Genomic DNA, 18079 nt, shown 5'->3' with positions numbered 1-18079 from the left:
CACTGTAGGGCGGGCGCAGACAAGGCCGGTTGCTGACAAAACACTGGGCGACACTGGGCTAGATCTTTACGAAGCGAAAGATGTTCATTTTCGAGATATTCTCCCGTATTCAATTGATTGGACTGCAACAGCCTGCTATCAAGTTGCTGATATAGCAAGGTTCTGGTTCAGGATGTAGTGTAGGGTATCGATAAGATCAGACGCAGATGAGCAGTCGGTTTCCATTGTCCTTTTTTACTCTGTACTTATTCTTTGCTGGCCTCTTTGAAACGTCTCATTGTGTGAAAACACAAAAACGATGGCTGAGAGTTCTGAACCGCGCTGTGCACCGAGCGAGGACTGGTGAACTCAATTGCATACGCCCTCGTGTTCGAATTTCTCCCACTCGATTAATTAGACTGAAGAAGACAAGAAGAGGGGTAAACGGGCCGATGGTCAAATCAACCCTGCCAGCTTGCCCTTTGATTTGGATTTTTCTGCATCGTATTGTTTGCCTGGGGATGGTGTGCTGCTTCCAGCTACTTCTCCATCTCGGGCGTCGACCGTGCTCAGTGTCTGCAATCAGCATAATACAGGCGTGAGAGGCATAAACACCTCACTGAGCGCATAGCAGGGGAAGATGACCTTGCCTCGAATCATTTAAAAGAGCCAAGTAAGTCCATTGTAGTGTATATCGCGGTGAGGGTCTGCGAATAGAATGGTCAACGTGGGATTTTGGACCGTCGCATGATGTAGCAATTTGAAAACAATACAGTCTCTTCATATATGCTGTAATCTTTATGAAATAGATGATTATATGGACATGTCCATTCTGTAGCATTCATTCTCACTCTTCTGACAAGTGAGCCGCGACTGGATGGTTACATGGCCGCACACATCCTGGAGGTATAACATGGCACACCGATGTTAAAAGAATTTCCACAACTCCACCAAATGATCCAAGCGCCGCTAAAACAGTCCGTTAAGAAATAAAACGCGCCGAAGTATCTCTTCTTTTCTAAGAGCTCTTCTTCGCCTTGGCCTCGTCCGCCTCGACCTCAATCTGAGCCAGGCGCTTCAGCACCATTTCCCTCGCGCGCTCCTCGTCGCCGTCTGTGCGGGCCAGCGCCTCGCCCAGCGTCTCGACGTACTTGCCATTGGTGCTGTGCGCCCAGTCCAGCAGCCCCGTCGGCCCAAAGTTTTCGTCAAAGGCAAAGTGGTGAAAGTCGTGCTGCAGGTTCGACGGCAGGCCGGGCAGGTTGTAGCCCGAGTGCGCGCAGATGGTGCCAAACTCGAGGAAGAGGAAAGTGAAGCACTGCTGGGACCAGTGGTGCGGGACGATGAGCGTGCCGAGGGCGTTGGGGATGAGGTTGGAGAAGACGTGCTCGGTGACGGTGCAGTACGTGGCAGCGAGGCCGACGGGCGCGGTGAACTCGTGGTGCTGCTTGTGGAAGCGCGCGTACAGGGGCTTGGCGTGGAAGAAGCGGTGGATGTAGTAGAAGCCGACCTCTGTGCACAGCGTGTCAAAGACGACGGTGGCAACGGTCTGCAGCGAGCCCGGGAGGGCGTCCGGGTGCACGGGACGCGGGCGTGCGAGGTGTGATATGGCGTAGATGAGCGGCAGCGCGACGAGCACCTGGTTCCGGAGGGAGATGAGACAGATCCAGGCGTACTCTCTGGCGGGCACGCGCACAAACGGCTGCGTCTTGTACCGGAATAGCCACCGCGGCCGGGCGGTCAGGTCGGCCAGCGCAAAGATGCCGCCCCAGGCCCAGAAGAAGACCGAGGTGACGATGAAGGTGCCCCAGACGTTGACGGCGGTCGCGCCGTACGTCGCGTCCAGGTGGGCGTAGAGCCGGTGCGCGGCGGCAGACCGCTGCCAGGCGGCAAAGAGCAGCACGACGACGACGTTGATGGCCTGCGAGCCAAGGCGACCGCGCGACACGGCCGCCGTCGAGTAAGCCCAGCGCTGGCGGTGCGGGATCGGTTTGCCGTGCAGGTCGGTGGGCACGAAGCGGCGCGAGGCGGGCGTCAGGATGGTATCGGGGGAGGAGGAGGAGGACGGAGGAGCGGGCTTGGTCCGCGCCGAGACGGTACTGCCTGTGCCGGTGTGAATCGCCGTGCTCGACATGATGAGGGGAGGCGCAAGAGAAGAAGGGAGAAAAGAGAAGAAAAGAAAAGGAAGAAGTTTTGCTAGGGGGAATTTGAGAAACGTCTCGTCGCGGCGAGAGGTAGAGATGAACGGAGAGGGGGAGGGGGGTTAGACTGGGGGGGAATTTATAGCTAGATCTCGTGAGGGGGGAAAACGCCGGCGAGGATTCGGAAAAGGCCTGTTGGACCCCGGAGTGGAAAATCTGGGGAAGCCGGTGCCTGAGAGTGGCTCCGGGGCCCCGGCTCCGAAACTTCGTTTGGGGCCAGTAAGCGATTGTGGCCAAAAGTCATACGAGAGCTCCTGTTTCACTAATGATGATTAAAAAAAAATTGTCGGGATTTTATTCTTCAATCATTAAAAAACAAATATTGTTAGAATGCTATTACATGTGGGCAAACGCCTGCCGAGGGCGCCTCCCCGAGTGGCAAGCAAAGCATCGGCTAGTCCATACGAGCGCGCCACTCAGCGAACTCGATGTTTTACATGACGGCTTCGCTGGGCCGCAGGTGGGCCAAATGCCGCTCTGCGCAGGTTGCGCCCATCCAACCACCATCTAAATCGTGCAGGCATCGGAGTCGCGGCGCAATTTTGGAAATTGACAACAGGAGCCGGAATCAAGAAATTTTGCCCGTCCTCTGCAAAGGTTGCGCGCGTGCTTTTCTGAAGAGTGGCGGAACTTGCATGGCGCAGGGCGGGAAAGGGTGTGGCATCTCGCGCTGAAATGGGATAAAGATGCCGAGTTTATGGCGCTGGAAATTTATACGGGAAAATGTCTCGACATGGAAACCAAACAGGCATTGGAGGCTGGTTGTCTGAAAGTGGCCTTGAGCAAAGTGGCCTTTCTGCTTGACGAGTCGTCGTCCATTGGTCGTATGGACATCTTCAACATAAGGCATGATCACAGAGATATATGCCTCACACTCTTTCTAAACCTCCCAGAGACCTCTCTCAATTTCATTGAGCCCATTATTGGATATGAGACCGGATTTGGCGTTTGTGCGTGCAAAAGCTACATACCGAGAATATCGTCTTTATATAGGAGCTTTTCGTAGGGAATACTGGCTTTTTTCTTTCTTTTTTTTTTTTTTTTTGATGAGGGGATTGAGGCCGCCTGTTAATCCGACGAAAGCACATTATACTCTGAGCTTCCATGAAGAACCAGTCTGTGAAGCGTCCACCCCAAAGCATGTTTGCCGCAGAATCATGTCTGCGTCCTTGGCTGCCAAGTTGGGCTCAACAATTGCCAGAGAACTGGTTGGCATCTAATTTCAACTCTACTTAATTACCTAACAAGAGAAATCTCCTGACAACGCTGCTTTCCCATAAAACCTTTATTTCCACTCCATTACTTGCTTCAAAATGGAAATCAAAAGTTGCCGCCTAGGGAGAGGCTATTTGCAAGTTGGGTATACGCGACGATATCGAAGTGCGCAGCGCGGACTGGATATCAACAGCCCGAATTTTTTTTTTTGCTGCTTTATTTCTGTATTTGCGAAGAAAACTTGACCTCATTGATAAATACATAAAAGAAACTTTTCTCTGTAAGGTCGACAATAGTCAAATCTCCTACCGATTTGTTGCTTGTGCACCCGCCTAAGTGGTCCGCCGCCACAGACACCAGCCATACCATCAAGGCTATCAAAGGCGCCAACAATTGCCCCGCCTCAGATGGCGCGTTTACTCCTCACGATCAACCAGTGCTCATCGACTACTTGTATTTATAAACAAAGGGATTCACAGCACACGGTCTGATTCATTTCAACTAGGTAGAGGCAAAAGCTCTACATTCTCGCAATAACACATTCGAACTGCGCCCTTTGCCATGCCTGAAGCGCCGCTTACGTGCGACGAGGTCCTGAGCCGCGGATGGGACGACTTCTCGGACAAGGAGATGCGCTCGCTGCTCCGCGCGGAGCGCAACAAGATGACGGTGGCTTTTGGCAGGCTGCCTGACGACAACAGGCCACCCACAAAGGCGTTTGACGGCTGGTACGAGCTGGCGCCGTTTCAGCTGCGCTGGGAGTTTGACGAGTATCTCGAGGACGTGCCCCAGACAGTTGACGGCTCTCCGCTACCAATACCCGGGGCTCGCGCCGTCATCGCACCGTGAGTACCACCTCTGGTAACTGTTGCAACAAGTTCTTTGGCTGCATGTTATTCCTGCTTGGTAGTGCTGCTGTACAATAGCTTGCGCAAGAGCTGACGATCAACTTGCGATAGCCACGCCGGATACGCATACTCGGGAAGGTGCTCCGCATGGGCCTTTCGCTGCCTGGATCTCTCCCAGGCCAAGCGTGTCTTTGTGCTGGGCCCTACGCACTACTTTTACTTTTCCGGCCTCGCCCTGTCCACGTTTTCGCAGTACAGCACGCCCCTCGGCGCCTTCTCCGTCGACCAGCAGACGCTGCGAGACATTGCCGCCGCGGCCGCGTCGGCCGGTGCCCCCGAGGTGCGCAACATTCCCCGACGGCGCGAGCTCGACGAGCACAGCCTCGAGATGGAAATCGCCTTTCTCTACCAGCGCTGCGAGGCCACGTTCAGTCGGCCCGAAGACTTCCCCACGATTGTGCCGATGCTCGTGTCGGGAAATGCCGACGACGAAAAGGCGATTGGCAGGCTACTGCTGCCGTATCTGCGTGACCCGACCAACGCGTTTGTGGTGAGCTCCGACTTTTGCCACTGGGGGCGTCAGTTTGGCGACTACCGACCATACTTTCCGGGCGGTGATCGCAAGCGTCGCGTCAACCTGCGGGACGGGGACGCGCCGCCGACGAGCCCGCCAATCCACGAGAGCATCAAGATGCTAGACGACGAGGCCATCGAGGCCATGGAGACGGGCGTGCACGATGCCTTTGTGGCAAACCTGGAGGAGACGGACAACTCAGTGTGCGGGCGCCATCCGATCGGGGCCATGATGGCAGCCCTGGAGATGTTGGGTGAGAACGCACCGCTGGAGAAAAAGCCAAAGTTCAAGCATGTCCGCTACGATCGGAGCGCGCTGCTGACGGACCCGACAAAGTCGAGCGTGAGCTACGTGTCTGCGTATGCGACGTTTTGAGAGCATGCGGGAGGCAGATGCACGAGTATAATGATGCATGATTTATTGTAGAGTAGCCATTCTTTTTTAGTTCACGACCTGTTGCTTTTGCTCTCTTAATAGTTTTCTACACTCGTGTCTGACGTTGCTCCGGCACCGAGACTAAAGTGATTGTGCATATACTCACGAGCTCATGTCAACGTTGCTCGTTACTTAAATCAAGCGAAAAAAAAGTGTCCGTCACATTCCGAATCGGCTTCTATGAATAGATCAAAGCCTCGCAGACGGCGAGGCTTGACGGCTTTGAAGCCTTGCTGACGGGCGCCTGTTGAAAGTGGGTTGGGGCTAGCTCTGCGAGGGGTCAGGGTCGCAGATGGTGGCGTCAATGTGTTGCTTTTTCTGCTACATTGACTTGGTGGACCATTGCTGTGCCTACATATGTGGGATGTTTTCTGTTACCTTTTTGAAGCTGCTTTTTCTGTTGCCAATGATGTTGGGAATGAGCGTACATTCGAGTAAAGGGCAATATTCCAGGGATGCCGATTCCAATCTCTACATTTGAAACGGGCGCCACTTTTTCATCCAAACTTGGATGAGCCTGTAACAAGCTCACAGGAGGGGGAGGGATAATGTTTGAATGAAGAAAACACTATTGGCGCTGCGGCATTCGCCCTTGTTACAGGTGCAGCTCCCCCTTGTGTGTGTGGGTTCCCCATCCGAACCGCAACTCATGAGGAGGGAAACCTGAACTATCGACCTTTTCCTCGCAGCGCTTGCATGAGGAGCAGAAACAGATGACTATATCAAGTTCTGGCTCGGTAACACGAGGCGTTTCTCCAGTGCAAGTGGCGGCGTCAGAGACTCAGAGAGTTACGTGTCGGCCGGCGGGGGAGGGACTGCACCAATTATGGCGCAGTTGGTTTAACGAGGCCCTTGTTTCTGAGCCAGGACCTCGTCAGGGTTTCTTATTGTCAAGGGCTATTGCGATTCGCGGTGTCAGGGCTGGATGATTGGGATGGCTGCTGTGCAGAGTCGGCGAGTTTGGGAGGAGGAGGGAGGTTCGGTTGAGGAGGAGAAGACGAGGACATGGGATGGGCTTGGCGATGGGCAGAGCATGATGCATATGCATGTCGAGCCATTCATGACTTGTTCATGGCAAGAATTGTCCGAGGAATGGACGAACTCTACATACAACGACAAGGTGTTGTAGCCGCTGAGGCACACACGCAACACGGAAGACATCCAGACCCGAACCAGGCGCCGGATGCTTTTTTTAGCGTTGTCGCTACCAGTACAGTACCTGAGGGACCAGGCTTGGTGGGCCTACCTAGGTAGGTAGCCGCCGCAACACTCCCGGCGTATGTAGTGGTACATTGAATTAGCGTGTAGGCTTGCCGGCTTCAAGAGTACCTCTACTCACTCAAGGGCAGGCACACTTGTTAAACTTGGTTGGTGTTGCGCAGCCCCTTTTGATTGCCACTCCCCACTGCATCGCTCAATTAGCCCGGTTTTGAACATCATCAACCGCCTGTCTCTTGCCCACGGCCAACTTTGTTACTCCTTCACTTTCGCCTCTTTTCTTTCCATCTCTTTTTCTTTTTTTTTCTTTTTAATTTACTACCGTTTTATTCTTTCCCAGCCGCCTGTTCTTCACTCGCACACGGCAATCGTTTCATTCCGCAGTTTTCCGACGCAGCACGACTAATCAGTGTCTTGACTCGAACGTCTGCATCGCAACCTCTCAGCAGGCCCTTGGTCCTGGACGAACGGCCCGCTCTAGGCTTGAAGCACTTGAATCCTCGATCAAAATGAGTGTCAGTTTTGCCCCATTCTGCAGCGTTTCAAACCGTTGGCCCTCCACTGCCCTCTCGCCGCACGTCACACCTAGCTGCAGCGGCCTTACCATGCTGGCCTTTTTTCGTCTCGTCCTTTTCCCTTAATGCACTGCTTCTGTTTTTCGCTACAATCATCAATATTTGAATTTTACTGACAATGGCTGGACAGTATGGGTTAGTATTCGGTCCTCTCCTCGCAGTGCAAAGAATCACTTTCAATCTCCCGCCCGCCCGCCCGCCCGATGATGACGACGACAGCATGCCACAATTGCACCCTCGCGAACTTGGGCTGACTCTTTTTCTCTGAATTGGTAGATACGGTAACCAGCCGAACCCCTATGACCAGCGCGGTCAGGGCTACGGCGACCAACAGGGCGGCTACGGCGGCCAACAACAACATAATCCTTATGCAGGTCAAGGAGGCTATGGACAGCAGCAGCAGCCGCCGCCGCAGCAGAACCCCTACGCCCCCGGCGGTGGCAACAGACGTTATGGTAACAACAACTCGTCAATAGACGGCGGCTACGCCGGTACGTACGATTGATGAGGCTGTGCTATAGTAACGTCGGAGATGACATGACTGACGGCTTCCAGGCTCCAACGTGGAGATGGCTCCCCTCGCCCAGAATGCTAGCTCCATGGCCGGCAACGATGGCAACGCCATTCTCAACGAGTGCCGCGACATTGACACGGGTGTTGCCCAGATTGAGCGCAACCTCGAGCAGCTGCGCATGCTGCAGCAGAGAACCCTCGACGACGCCGACAGCTCCTCGTCGAGCGCCGCCAACCGCCAGCTCGACGCTCTCTCCTCTGAGACCATGGCTCAGTACCGCGAGCTAACGGAGCGCGTACGCACGATCAAGTCTCATCCTGATGCCAACACGCCCAAGAACAAGCCGCAGGTGGGCCGCGTCGACCGGCGCCTGAAGCAGGCCATTCAGCAGTACCAGCAGGTCGAATCAGGCTTCCGCAAGCGCACCCAGGACCAGATGGCCCGCCAGTACCGCATCGTACGCCCCGACGCCTCCGAGGACGAGGTCCGCGCCGCCGTCGAAGACACCAGCAACAGCCAAGTCTTTAGCCAGGCTCTTATGCAGAGCAACCGCCAGGGACGCGCCCGCGCCGCCCTCTCGGCCGTGCAGGACCGCCACAAGGCCCTCGTCAAGATTGAGCAGCAGATGGTGGAACTCTCCCAACTCTTCCAAGACATGGACACTCTCGTCGTCCAGCAGGAAGCGGCCGTCACGCAGATTGAGCAAAAGGGCGAGGAGGTTGTCGAGAATCTCGACAAGGGCAACGAGGAGATGGGCACCGCCGTCAACACAGCGCGTAAGACGAGAAAGAAGAAGTGGATTTGCCTCGGTATCTGCGTTGCCATTATCGTGGTCATTGTCATTATTGTCTTGATTTACGTTTTTGTCATTCGCGGCCAGAACAACAATAACAACAACAGCAACCCGAAGCGTGCCATTGAGTTGGCGACCCGCGCTCTGCTACCTGACGTTGAGGTTCGTGCCGCTGAGGAGCAAGACGTGCTGTCAGAGCTGTCGCGGCTGGCACAGGACCGCGTGCATCTACCTCACTATGCCCGCCAGTAAATATGTTGCGACAATTTTGCATTGAAAGGGCATTGTACGGATGCATTTGTTTTCCCGCTCGCGAGATTTGGCAACTCCTATCTCTTTTTCATACGGGCATCGTTTTAGCACACGGCTGCCTATCTCCCGCGATACGATGGAAAAAGGAAGACGGCATTCAAGGACGACAAAGTACAACGCGAGGGTTGTTGGCTGCCGTACTCTTCGATCATGGCAAGCTATGCGCCATTGAACCCAGGAGACACGCTCACATTCCCGTTATCAATATGGGAAGGGCAGCCTCGCACAATTTTGGCTTGCCATTCTACATGTTCCTGTTCCACATCTCTCATGCTTTTTGGGGGGCCGGCTGCGTCGCTTCTTTGATATGGTTCGCCGTTTTCATCTCCGTCTTGGTCAATCTTTTTTTCTTCTCTCTTCACTGTTTTAATTCTCGCCCCATCTCACACTCTCTACCTCTCTGTCTCTGTCTCTGTCTTATTCTGTTGTTTCGAAAAGAAAAACAATGGTGTTGGCGTATCAAATTGTAATTAGCAGTCTTTTAAAATCTTTTTCTCGTCGGGATAGTTATTTATTTTCGCAGGGAGCAATACCAGGAAAATATTTTAAAATACTTCTTTTATCCAGTAGACATTTGACACACGGTGAATCGGAGTTTGAGGCAAGCAAAGAGGAAGAGGAGAGAAAATCATCCGCATTTGTCCAACTAGAGTAATGCTGTATAACGCCGAGACTAGAACGCTTTTCGAAATACAAGAAGAGGAACTGTGAGCGCGGTGTTCAAAGGCTGGCATACAAAAAGAAATAGGAGGAAATGACCAATCTGTGCCATGCAGGCGTGAGATGTGATATGAAAAAGAAAAAGAAGAGAAAAGCTGAAGAAATTCCAGAAAGAATACACGGGCTGCATACAATCAGTCATTGTGAGATGCGTTGTTGGTGCGGATTGCTGTCGTTGAGTACAGACACACACACACACAAACACACACATACACACACATGTATGGGTATCATGTAGTCGTCAAAGTACCGGTATATTCGTTCCGTTATGGTGATGTCGTCGTCTCGGCAGCATCGTGGGACTGGCTCGCCGTTGCCAAGCGCAGCGCGCCCGGGTCATGAATCTCATTACTCCCCGCCTGCTGCTGCTGCTGCTCCTCCTCCCTTACCTCGTCATGATGTTTCTGCTGCTGCTGCTGCTGCTGGGACGTGACCACTGCGCGACGCTTCTCGCCCTCGCCAACCACCTTTTTCAATACGCCCATGCGTCTCCGGAAATCCTCAGCCAGCGCCTCAACATCAGCACCCCCGCCGCCGGGCGCGCCGCCGCTGCTGCTACCCGCAAGCGAACCCGCCGCGCTGCCCGTCGTCGCCGCCGCCGCCGCCACCTCGACCGAGCTGCGCAGGTCGACCGGATCGCGCGACACGCCCTCGACGTGCAGCATCATGGATGGCGACGACGACGACGACGACGATGATGATGATGCTATTGTTGTGGCTGCCGCACTGGCCTCTGCCGCACTAGTGCTTTCGGATTGCTGCCTGGACAGCGCGGCCGCGGTGACGGCGAAATCCGACCCGAGGCTCGATGCACACGCCACAGCCCACGTCTTGTTGTTATTATTGTTGTTGTTTTCGGCAGCGGATGTCGTCGTTGTCGTCGTTGTCGTCGTCGGTGGTGGTGGCTGCAGATCTACGACGATGCGGCGGCGAGGCCGGTTATCCTCTTGCTCCGACGACTCCTCGGCACCGGTGGGAATAATGGAGGCGTCGTCGTCGGAGAAGAGGTAGTGCACGCGGGGATGGGATGTTGCGCCGGTCGTGGCGTTGGTGACGAGCGCAAAGAGTGGCTCAAACGGCGGCGGCGGCGGCGGTGGTGGTGGAGAAGGAGATGGTTGGTGATGTGGCGAGGCAGAGGCGGAGACGGGAGCGTCAATGGCAGCAGCAGCAGTAGACGACGAGGCTATGGCGCCGCTGTCATCGCCGACGCTGCAGTCGGCGGCCGAGAGCTGGATAGAAGGATCCGGGGGACGGCGCTGCTGCTGGGCGGAAGAGGACGACGGCGAGGGGCTGGCCATGGTGTATGTGTGAGTGTGTGTTGCGCGCGTGTACGAATATGCGTGTTGTGAGAGGTAGAGCGTGCGCAGCTTCAGGAGCCACGGTCTGGGTGCATCGTAGGTGGCGGCAAGCTTGAGTCCCTTTTTCGTCAAATTGCACGACAAGAGAGAAGAATACGTTGAAAACGGAAAAGAAAAAGAAAAGAGAAAAAGAAAAGAAACGGACATGTAGATGTCAACGTCTTGTCGGGGCGTGACGTTTGTTCAGGGTCGGGACATGCTATCTTATCGGCACGTGGAGAGCTACGGCCCCCCCAGGCTGCCCATTTACCCGGCTAGGTATGGCGCCAGCGACGCGCTCCAAAGCGGCCAAGTTGCCGTCGGTGATCCACTACCTTATAGTAAGAAAAAAAAAAAAGTAAAAAAAGAATTTAGTTTTGATATGGATAAGAAATATGACGCCGTTCTCTTTTTTCTTTTTCGCCTATTCTTTCCGCATTTTTCACATTCATCGTCAGGATCTGTGGCCCTTTTTTTTTTCTTTGGGCAGAGCAACGTGCATATACGAAACTTGTCGTGCCTTGCGGACAGTTGGTTCACTACTTAGCGTTTCCACACACACGGCAAATTCACACATAATGTCCCGTCATTCGCAGCCCTTTTTTCTTTTTTTTTTTTCCCTCTTCTAGCCCAAATTCTATCTCTGCGTCCCGTTTATATCGCTTGGGTATATATATCAGCCCGTGGCTGCTTCGTCGAAAGAAATCATTCTCGCGCAAGGTCCTTCCTGTTTGGGCTTCGCTCGGGCTGCCATCCGCATAAGCCGCCGCTAGCTCCAGTTCCTCCTCACGAGCTGTGCAATGTCACGAATCCAGCCGTGACAAGACTCCTCGACCGTTCTTTTACATCAATGCAAACATTGGAGTAAAAAAGACCCTGGCACTATACGTTAGCATTTTTTCTCCCGACAAATCTCGTCATGCTTTTGTGTTGCGCCCCCTGGCAGCAAAACGTACCCCATATCCTTTTTGTTTGCAATATTCGGCCTTTTCCTTGACCGTCTCTGGGTTGTCGTAGGCAATGAATCCCTCCTCACCGCCCGCGCAGTAGGCCGAGATGCGGCGCCGGTCAATGCCCTCTTGCCTCCCTTGGACCGGCAGCCCGAGATAGTCCACAGTCTGCGAACGGACCGCGTCATACTCCTGAGCGGGGCCGTCGCAGCCCGGAAAGGTGACGCCAAAGGTGGGAATGCCGAGGAGAATCTTTTGCGCGGGAAAGTTGCGCGACACGACGAAGCCGGCCGCCGTCGACACGGACGGCTCCTCCTTGGCCAGTGCATACAGCTGAGAGGGGCACAGGCTGCGGCCCGGCTGCGCGTGGTGCAGATTGTACGTCTGCAGGTTCATAAAGTCGAGCGCCCGCGCCGCACCGGGCATGTCGATGTATTGCAGCACTGCCGGGTTTGCCGGTAGCGCCGCCGTCAGCATCAGTCGCTTGTCTCCTAGTAGCCTGTTCCGCACCGCCTGCAGGAGCAGCAGGAAATTGTCGCCTTGCGCCGGATCGGCTGGCACATTCCATGAAACTTTTGCCTCCAAGTTAGCCAAGGTTTGGGCAAGCTGGGTTACATTGTCGCCGCCAAAACTTACTATCCACACCGTCGAGCCCCGACGCCATGACGAGTCCCGCTGCCGTGTGCGCAAAGTTGTGGCGTGTCGCGGGAGTCGACGCAATGGAAACAAACACGCCAGAGGCAGCAGGCCCGCCTATCGAGAGGAGTACCTTCAGGTGGCGATGTTGCTGCTTGAGCTGCATCAGCGAGCCCAGCCCTCCATCGACGCCGTCCACGGGAGCTCTAATATCAGCCCATTCGTCCCCAAGCTATGCCAGCAGATATTAGTACGTTGAAAATGAATGCAACATCTTGACCAGAAACAGGGCAGCTTCGTACATACATTTACGATGCCGTCTGGCGCGACGCTCGCGTATGCATAATAGACCAAGTTGATGCAGCCGTAATCGAGCTTGGCAGGCGTCTCGTCTCGAATAATGTGGCCATTGTGATAATACACGGCGTTCATGTACATGACCTGACCTAGCCGTGCCAACGGAAACATCTGTTGCGATGATGGAAATGCCGTAGACGTCGGCGCCGTTACCGGAGTGTCCATGACGGAAAAGTGTAGGGTTCCCAGCCAGATTCTGTTGGCCCTCTGGGGGAATATCTTGGAAAGATGTTGCAAGGTTCAAACCGCTTGGTTAATGGGGGAAAGTTGGGACAGAAGGGTCTTCTCCTGCTTGGCAAGAGAAGGGAAAAGACCACACATAGGCTACGTCTAATAGTGTGTGGCTATTCGATTCGCCATCCACATTGTATGACCCTTTTACCTGCACCAAGCCGGCCGGCTCATGTGTGTGAGAGCAAAAGAGAGAAAAATGCGTATGTGTGCGTATGTGTGTGTGCGTGTGTGAGTGTGTGTGTGTGTGTGCGTGGTGTGTGCCCGTGGTGCGTCGCTGCTGCGTCGCGTATGCGCTCCCTCTCCCGTCGTACGGATGAGAGATGAAGGGTCAGGCATCAAAAGCCACGAGGGCACACAGGGCGTTAAGAAGGCCGCAAGAGACGGGCACGAGCGCCAGCCTACGATTACTCAACAGGATTGGCCGAGAAGCGAGTGAAGGAGCCCGTAGTTATGTACATGAACAGCAAGAGCCCCAGGTGAATTATGGACAGCACTGGCTTTTAAGGTGGAGAAGGTGCATGGTTTTTGCCTGTTTTTGCCTGCGTAGTCTGAGTGAGCATGACGGAAGGACGGGGTGCGGGATATGTATGGAGCAGAGAGATGCAGTCAAGGTCAGCACCAGCTGTAAACCTGATGTAATTGCGGTTCCGAGATGAACCGGCGGGCTCGCTCGTTAGCCTCGATGTGGTCCGTCTTATCGACAGAGACCTATGTAGCTAAAGACGGGACGGAACAAGGGACGGGACCTGAGCCAAGAAGGGTTACACTCGAACACGCCAGCTACCCCCCCTCCGAGGGTCACCGCTTCATCTATACCTGTGCCGATTCATGCTTGAATTCTGACCATTGTCCGTCCTCGAAAAGGCCATGGACGGCGCCTCAATTAAAAGAGGGACGCAGCTTTCTGCATCTTTCCGACGCACGACATCCGGGAGAACGTCAGAGGAGAGCGCGAAGAAGCGAGCCGTGCAGCTAGCTGTGATGTTCTGCATGTGTTGTGAAGGAGAAAAAAAAAAAAAAAAAACAAGGCTGTGCCGTCAGAGGCCTTCCTTCAATGAAATTTCCATCATCATGGTCGATAACCGGTGTATGTGGTGTGGTTGTATGGTAGAAGAGGTTGTGTGGCGCTGGCTGGCCGGCTGGCCGCCCTCTCCTCCTCCCCCCTCCCCCCCCGCCTCTCTCTCTGCTCTCTGCTCTCTGCCTGTCTTGGAGTTGGGCGCTGGCAGCCCAAGACGCCCAATGTCTTTGGCCATTTTTTCGCCCGTCACATTTTCAAGTCCTCTTTCTCACAGGTGGATTCATCATCTTTTATCATCATCATTGGCTCTCGTCTGCAGGTTGCCCCGTCGCATCCCGCCGGAGAGCTTGTGCGTCAATATTGACAGCCTTGCAGCGGCGTATGCCGACGCAGGGTGACGTTGTGTACCCTTTTGAATCTACGAGAAGTTTCCACTCCTTGCTGCTGCAACACATGCCATGTCGCTCTTGTCTGGGCTTTTTGTTGGCGCCCATCACTAAAACCCCGCGTGGTTTTGCTTAACTTCTTTCCCGGCGGAAAGCTAGCCGATCGATCTCTAGGCCTTCTCTTAGCGGCTGACCAAAAGAGTATCAACTCGTGACTAATAAGCTGACACGCTGGCTAGGTTGGGGAGCAAAGGGTCTCCGATGAGAGTGCAGCATCGTCTTGCCAATAACTATCTACATGCAAGAGTTGTTGGATCGCCTTCCCGGTACTGCAGACGTCTTGCATTGTGACTACGCTCGCGGCTTTGCCGATTCTCACCTTTACATACAGCGCTGCACTGGCCAAGGCAGGCATGTAAATGAGATGCGCACATTGGAGGCCATCAATACGAAAATTCCTTGGTCCACACATATACTCTCGTTGTGTTCAGAAGGACGTTGGTCTTTACAAATGGAGAGCGAATGCTTACTACTACCAGTGGCCACCTTGACCTTCTGAACAGCGGCCAAGGTCTAAAATGCTGCCCGGTTTGAACAAAGCCCGCGTCTTCCTTGCCATTGCTCCCGATGGTGGCCTTTACCTGCAATTGTCTCCATGGAAAAGAGTAGCTTGAGAGGTTATCTTGACCTACCAAGTCAGTCTTCAGTTCAACCGCGCCGCGGACTGCCCTGTTCCTCACGATAGGCTTCTCCGTGTTTTCGCTGGCGCTGATCAAGGCACCGCAGCTACTCTTTGAGATGTCTCTCGCGTCAGCTTGATGTCACACTGCAGGTCATGTGCTGGCGGAGATGGCTATAGCGGCCGTGGTTCCGGAGAAACATCATGGCTTGCCGCAAGTCGATACAGGGCAGCTGGCAGGTTGACGTCAAAAGGTCATGGGTGGCTTAACTTGCAGCGAGCCGGTAATGATCAAAGTTGAACGACTCATCCTCTTATGACTGGTAGTCAAGATCGACACTCGGAGTGCGGTATGCTTTCTTCTCTGGGCAGGAGCTTGATACATGCGCAAGAGCCCATCTATGTCATATTCGAGCTTCTATAAACCCCTCAGATCTTTCGATATGAGAGTTTAGTGGTCGCAACTTTGCGCATTCTTGCGATAGGTTTTCAGATGCGCTGCTCGAGCGTGTCAATTCTGGAACCGCAGAGGCAAGTTCCTGTTTCCAACCAACATTTGGTCGCTCGTTCACTACTATGACATCATCCAAGTCGGCGTTACCCCAAAGTATAGTCAGGCAAATAATTGTCTCTCAAATTTAGATGAGTTGCACAGAGCGTTGCCCAACAAGTCCGAGAGTGACTAGTTGTAGGCCTGAAAGAGTGCCAATCTTCTGTCGTTGGAACTTTTGTATAAAAGAGCAACCTTTCCTCAATTATACACGATGGGCGTGATAACAAAAATTTTGGTATTCTATATGTAATGCGGGTATCACTTAGTTACATGGTCGGCCGACTTCAGCGGCTGATATGCTTCCTTTCCTCCGTAAATCGCCTGCTTTCAGCTGCCGCACGACCTGGTAGGATCTATCCAGCTCATTCTCCACGGCGCAGCGGATACGCAGAGCAGCCACCGCCGGCCAGACACTCCTCTCGCCGCGTAGTATCCAGTAATTAAGCGCCTCTCTCGTCGGCGTTTCCAATAGCCGCACAAAGTCGCCGGCCGTCACCTCTGGCACCAGCGTCATTGCCGCCGCGGGGATCTGTTCGTCGACGAGGAAGCGTCTGATGCTCCCAGGCAACAAGCGGAGCGTGTCGAGCTGGCGAAGGCGATGACGAAGTTCTAAACCAACCATGCGCACTAATGAGGCGGAGAGCTGGGTTGTTTTGCTTCGGGTTTCGACGAGGGATGGGCCGTGCATGTCGGATTGCAGAAACGGAATCAAATACGGCCGAGCTTGGCTAACAATAAAATGATTGACGTTGAATAGTTCAGAGATGCGTTGTAGGGGTGAGTCGCGATCCGAGTACGACATGTCTGACCAATGGTGAAAGTCGGTGGTATTCGCAGGAGCCCAAGGTCCGACGTTACCACGTGCGTCCTTGCAGAGGATTGTCGCCTTTCTTCGTCCATACAGAGCTGCAGATGAGGCATTGGATGCAACAGCAGCAGTCCAGATAAGCTGTAAGACGCAAATATTAGAGTAGTGTACAAGGACCTGCCTCTGTTTAGTGTACTTACCACGTTAGGAGCGGTGATATAGTTAAGTAGCGTGGGAACGCCGCCCTGGCCTTCCGTTGCGACGGTAATATTCAGAATTCGCTTGCTGTAATTATAGGCTTCCTCAAACGTCAAGTCTCCGACATTGGCCTGGACGCAATCCTCAAGCACCGACACGTCGAGAAAGTAGCCTTCCCGAGAAAACCGGCGAATACGTCGCATGAGGGTGTTCCATCTTGATCCAAATGTCTGTGGAGATTCGGCGGCTGTATTGAGTAGTTTGCTTCGCGAAGTAAAGGCAGTCAAGTCGATACCATCCCCATTCAATACACCAGGCAGCTCTTCTTCCGTATGTATGGCGACAAGTGAAGCAATCAAGGCCCCCGTTCCAGTCCCAGTTATTATGCGTGGCAGTAGGCCACGAAGAAACAATGCTTTCACGACACCGAGATGGCACATGCCAAATATGGCGCCACCTTGCAAAACTAGAGAGCTTCTCCCAAAGGCCTGCCGCGTATCGTGGATAAAATCAAGCTTCATTTGGTTTGTCAACGAGCCTCCGATGGACTGCACACCCGCGGACGCATTGGTAGGTAGGCTGCTTATGTCTTCGACTGTTTCGGCAACCTGTGTAATGTACTCTTCAATAAGATATTTCGTCCCAGAGAAGGAGCGGTTATAGAGCTTTGGCACGGTCAGGTTGCCGAGATTTCGCACGAGACCGGATCGCAGAAGGTTGACGAGCTGCTGAAAGTCATTTTCTTCTCTGGCTATGGCGAGCGAGTTGAGCCGTTCGGTAATAAGTCTCCAGTCGTAGTATTTCGAAGTTGGATTGTTCCGCCTGGAGATGGAGGGTAAGTAGGTTTCGAGACGTCGATCAAGGAAGCAATCGACGAACGCACCAGAGGTCTAGACCTAACAAGTTATCAAGGTGTAAAGCGGCTTCCTCCCAGTCTTCAAAAGCTTCCGCCTGGCGGAGAAGCTCAAGCCACAAGTCGATCGGGTTCTTGCGAGTATACCATCCAAACAGTTTCTGTGCCGGCGTTAGAGCGACCGCCATGATGGACGTGCAAGTGGCGGTGTGGAAGAGTGAAGAGGGGGGTCGGTCGGGGAAGGAAGACGGAAAAGACTGCCTGCCTACCTTGCGCCAGAAAGATATCACCTCAATAATTACTCGCCAAATGGCGAGCAAAGCGCCAAACATGCCGAGGGAACGGTATCACAAGCAGGACCGGACACAAGCAGACTGTGGGTCTGTCAGAGTCGAGATCGAGAGAGCGCGAGAACTGTAGCTAACTAGGCGATCACTCTAGGGTGCGGGTGCATCGGGCCATTGGACCACGTCGGAGGAAACTAAAAAGAGAGCGTGCTCCTCGTGGCCAAGATCGTCTTTAGAGAGTGTGAGTAGTGCAGGTGAAATGGAGGCGCATGACGGGTCGCCAGGCCGCCTTGGTGAGTACGTCAAGCATGTGACAGTGACCAACTTGGGGTGAGGTCAGAGGACTCCACAGGCCAGCTATCCGTAGACGAACAGCAATTGTCTACGACCTGACGAATGCAC

At 53.8% G+C, this 18079-nt stretch overlaps 5 protein-coding genes across 5 annotated transcripts; 2 read left to right on the top strand and 3 right to left on the bottom strand.

Annotated features, from left to right (window-relative positions):
- Positions 1–997: 997 nt before the first annotated feature.
- Positions 998–2110, bottom strand: BBA_07902 (sterol desaturase; the record flags this gene model as incomplete). The annotated part of the gene is made up of 1 exon (XM_008602999.1): positions 998–2110. One exon carries the CDS (start codon positions 2108–2110, stop codon positions 998–1000), a length of 1113 nt encoding a protein of 370 aa, XP_008601221.1.
- Positions 2111–3953: 1843 nt separating this feature from the next.
- Positions 3954–5189, top strand: BBA_07901 (memo-like protein; the record flags this gene model as incomplete). Its single annotated transcript, XM_008602998.1, has 2 exons — positions 3954–4237; positions 4352–5189. 2 exons carry the CDS (start codon positions 3954–3956, stop codon positions 5187–5189), a joined length of 1122 nt encoding a protein of 373 aa, XP_008601220.1.
- A 1971-nt stretch (positions 5190–7160) lies between these two features.
- BBA_07900 (t-SNARE protein) lies at positions 7161–8601 on the top strand (the record flags this gene model as incomplete). The annotated part of the gene is made up of 3 exons (XM_008602997.1): positions 7161–7177; positions 7319–7533; positions 7598–8601. 3 exons carry the CDS (start codon positions 7161–7163, stop codon positions 8599–8601), a joined length of 1236 nt encoding a protein of 411 aa, XP_008601219.1.
- Positions 8602–9647: 1046 nt separating this feature from the next.
- Positions 9648–12826, bottom strand: BBA_07899 (chitinase 18-3; the record flags this gene model as incomplete). The annotated part of the gene is made up of 4 exons (XM_008602996.1): positions 9648–10799; positions 11675–12240; positions 12305–12536; positions 12611–12826. 4 exons carry the CDS (start codon positions 12824–12826, stop codon positions 9648–9650), a joined length of 2166 nt encoding a protein of 721 aa, XP_008601218.1.
- Positions 12827–15793: 2967 nt separating this feature from the next.
- BBA_07898 (patatin-like phospholipase) lies at positions 15794–17578 on the bottom strand (the record flags this gene model as incomplete). Its single annotated transcript, XM_008602995.1, has 3 exons — positions 15794–16480; positions 16540–17359; positions 17421–17578. The coding sequence occupies 3 exons, from the start codon at positions 17576–17578 to the stop codon at positions 15794–15796; spliced, it is 1665 nt and encodes a 554-aa protein (XP_008601217.1).
- Between the last annotated feature and the right edge of the window lie 501 nt (positions 17579–18079).

Source organism: Beauveria bassiana (genome assembly GCF_000280675.1).
Source record: "Beauveria bassiana ARSEF 2860 unplaced genomic scaffold BBA_S00029, whole genome shotgun sequence".
Classification (NCBI taxonomy): domain Eukaryota; kingdom Fungi; phylum Ascomycota; class Sordariomycetes; order Hypocreales; family Cordycipitaceae; genus Beauveria; species Beauveria bassiana.
This window is presented reverse-complemented; position numbering and strand designations above follow the sequence as displayed.